General features: G+C 39.7%; 1 protein-coding gene across 2 annotated transcripts in view; it reads right to left on the reverse strand.

Annotated features, from left to right (window-relative positions):
* Window positions 1-244: 244 nt before the first annotated feature.
* Window positions 245-3,919, reverse strand: part of LOC122252194 (protein Star-like) — a 23,819-nt gene continuing 20,144 nt past the window's right edge. For both annotated transcript variants that reach the window (XM_086550602.1, XM_086550601.1), the window contains 3 exons: window positions 2,327-2,521; window positions 1,398-1,607; window positions 245-954 (listed from right to left, as the gene is read on the reverse strand). In XM_086550602.1, the coding sequence (XP_086406728.1) occupies window positions 787-954; window positions 1,398-1,607; window positions 2,327-2,521 (573 nt within the window). In that variant the 3' untranslated portion in view covers window positions 245-786. The remainder of the gene's footprint in view (window positions 955-1,397; window positions 1,608-2,326; window positions 2,522-3,919) is intronic.

Below are 3,919 nucleotides of genomic sequence, written 5' to 3' on the forward strand. Positions count from 1 at the left end.
AACTTTGAATGGTAACTTATATTCTACATGTTTATCAACTGCCTCCACTTGTTATATAACCTTGCTTTTAAATAAATCACTATAGAAGAAGGTAGTAATGAAATCATGAATGGAAACATTACTTTTAAATAAATCACTATAGAAGGTAGTAATGAAATCAGGAATGGAAAACATTACTTTTAAATAAATCACTATAGAAGGTAGTAATGAAATCAGGAATAAGTTAAAGTTCCGGTTATGTAGGCTTTTCATTCGAATATTTCTGCCATCTTGAAATTACCAACGTAAACACACCCACAAGTACAAAAAAATTAAGATCAGTAAAAAATTGTGTAAGTCAGCACGCGAAATCACTCCCTTGACTGGCTCATTGCTCATCACAAACTTTCCTTAAAAAAAAAAAAAAAAAAAAAAAAAAAAAATAATAATAATAATAATAAAAAAAAAATTAATAAAGAAGCGTTTAGACTTATTTTATCACACTCTCTTCGACTTATAGACCTTCCGCGTTCACATTCCTTCGAAAATTTCCTCTCTGCCGAATCTAACCTGAGAAAAACGCCCTGTCAAAAACTAATCGTTGTCGACTCTAAGAAAAGAAAAAAAAGAAAAAAGGAAAAAAAAAAAAACAAGATCTCGACAGATTTCGTCCGATTTCCTCTAGATTTAAGGAAAACAACCCCAGAAAAAAAGAAAAAACAAAAACAAAACACCAACAAACGAGGGAATCCTTGAAAAAAAAAAGAAGAAAAAAAAAAATTACCATAATCTTTTTTCAATCATTAGTTAAGACTGTCCTCTCTTGTTCATGAAATCTCTTTTAACGAAGATGAAGTCATTGGCGAGACTACCCGGATGAGTGACTTCAGAATACACATTGTAACCGTTTCCATCCATGTACTTTTTGATGGCGTCTTTTCCCTCTCGGTCGTGGATGAATTCAACTGAGAGCGTCTGTAAATAGGAGAAAAAGAAATGTAAGAGTCACACTTTGTTGTTGATATTATTGTTGTTGTAAAAATGTTGATAATAATGATGGTGGTGGTGAGGGTGAGGGTGAGGTGGAGGTGGAGGGTGAGGGTGAGGGTGAGGGTGAGGGTGAGGGTGAGGGTGAGGGTGGTGGTGGTGGTGATGGTGATGATGGTGGTGATTATGATGATGATGATAATAGTGGTGGTGGTGATAATCAAAACAATAGTGATCATAACAACAATGATATAACAACAAACATTTCAAAAAATCATAACACTAAACAACAATAACAGCACAAAAAATTGAAAATAACCAAAAGTACAATAAAAATCACGAAATATATTACATCAACACCCGATAAGCATCCCCAATAATCAAAACAAAAGAACCACGCCCTTAATGGAATCACAGCCACTCAAAATCACCTTAATATCGACTTTATCCCAAGGAATCGTCCGCAAAACATCGAGCTCGACCCCTTCGACGTCGAGGCTGAAGTAGTCGACCTTGGTGGTGTTGAGGGCGAGGAGAATGGAATACATCGGTAGACACTGGACCTCGGCGAATCCGCGATGCTCATGGCCTGTCTCTAGCGAACTGATTTTCCCGATGTTGAAGCTCTGTTTGAACATCACCTGCGAGGAAGAAGGACGGTTGAAGTAGGAGAGACAAACACGTGCGTGTATGAACTGATTTATATGCGTGGACACGTGTATATATATATACACACTTATTACTCACGCATGCATACACACACACTCACGCACACACACACTCATACTCACGCATACACACACACACACACACTCACACTCACACTCTCTCTCTCTCTCTCTCTCTCTCTCTCTCTCACACACACACACACACACACACTCACTCACTCACACTCTCACTCACTCACTCACTCACACTCTCTCTCTCTCTCTCTCTCTCTCTCTCTCTCTCTCTCTCTCTCTCTCTCTCTCTCTCTCTCTCTCTCTCTCTCATACACACACACACACAAGCAGTAAAGACAATATTGAACAACGGATGGCGATGAACATTGTCCATTATTCTCTTTCATCTGAAGACAAAGGCTTCATCAGACAAAATGTAGTTTCAAATTTAACTTTCCAACCAATTGAGGTTCTTTTCTCTAACAAGATCAATATTAGTCTCACGAAAATTCAACAAGCATTCATATTCCTTGTTTCAGGATAGGACGCCAGCTGATTTTATTCCCTAAGAATGAATCAGAAAAAAAATCACACATAATAGAAAATATAATAAAAAACATCACACAATAGAAAATAGAATATTAAAAAAATAACAACAACAACACACGTGATAGAAAACAAAAATAAAAAATACTTACTGTATTAGGATAAGGATAAGTGCTCAAGCAAGCATTCACAGTCCACGCCTTCCGATGCTTTGCTTTCATCAAATCAAAATTTTTGGGGTCACCCTCGATCAAAATTCCTTTCCAACCGAACCGTTTCTCGAAGACCAAGGTATTCGACCTCGTTTCGCCGTCCAGGGCTCCACATTCGACGAAGAAACCGTCTTTCTGTTAATGGAGTTGGAACTTTAGGTTCAGGATCAGATCTCCTTTTGGTGAATGAAGAAAAAAGACAATAAGAAATCGGAAATTTTGGTGAAGAAAAGAAAAAGAAAATAAGAAATCGGAAATTTTGGTGAAGAAGGAAAAAAGGAAAAATAAATCGAAATCGGAGTGTAATGAGCTGACGGTGTGAATTATGGGATGAATTTCTTAAATTTGGGTGTATGTTTTGCATAAGTTTGGGTGAGGATAAGATATTAGAAGAAACAGCTGTTATTCAGTTGAATTAGATTGGCAATTGCTAGCATTTGCCAATCCAAATGAGCCTTGTTCAGATTAGAGCTGTAAACCTGATCAATTTGCAAAAGATTAAAATCAGTTATATCAAAGCTGAGATGTAATTGCACATCTATGCAAGTGTTCTATAGCCGAGTAAATAGTTTTTTTTAGTTTAGCGAAACTAGTTGTGTCTCCCCTTCAAGAGTATACCGTGTGACTGGACCGTTTTCTGTGGCGCCATCGAGCGTATCCAGACACCTGCGCAAACACGCTCTCTCTCTCTCTCTCTTTGTTCAGTCACACTTCTTCGGCATCTCTCTCTGTTTTACTCTTTTCCTGGTTCTCTCTCTCTTTTCTCTCTTCTCTCTTTCTCTCTCTGTCTGTCTGTCAATCTCTTTCTCTCTCCTCCCTCCCTTCCCACCCCTCCCTCCCTCTCTCTCTCCTCTCACTCTCCCTCTCTCTCTCTCTCTCTCTCCTCCCTCCCTCCTCTCTCTCCTCTCTCCCTCTCTCCTCTCTCTCTCCTCTCTCCTCTCTCTCTCTCTCTCCTCTCTCCTCTCTCTCTCTCTCTCTCCCCCTCTCTCTCTCTCTCTCTCCCTCTCTCTCCCTCCCTCCCTCCTCCCTCCCTCTCCCCTCCCTCCCTCTCCCTCCCTCCTCCCTCCCTCCTCCTCCCTCTCCCCTCCCCTCCCTCTCCCTCTCCCTCTCTCCCTCCCTCCCTCCCTCCCTCCCTCCCTCCCTCCCTCCCTCTCCCCTCTCCCTCTCCCTCTCCCTCTCCCTCTCCCTCTCCCTCTCCCTCTGTGTGCAAAAAGCAGGATTGATGATACGCCAGATGGCTCACGATTGAATGAAAATAATATTTACAGGTTCTCTTGTAAACGGTTCTGCAATATGTGTTACGAGATACTGAACTCTGTTGTTACAGAGGGTGTAATGGATCCCCGTTACACGCTATCCAGAGAGACGTTATATATATATGTGTGTGTGTGTATTATATATATATATATATATATATATATATATATATATATATATATGTATGTATGTATGTATGTATGTATGTATGTATGTATGTATGTATGTATGTATGTATGTATGTATGTATGTATGTATGTATGTATGTATGTGTGT

The sequence above is a fragment of the Penaeus japonicus genome, unplaced genomic scaffold (genome assembly GCF_977035675.1).
Source record: "Penaeus japonicus unplaced genomic scaffold, GWHDUDI00000001_assembly GWHDUDI00000024, whole genome shotgun sequence".
Lineage (NCBI taxonomy): Eukaryota > Metazoa > Arthropoda > Malacostraca > Decapoda > Penaeidae > Penaeus > Penaeus japonicus.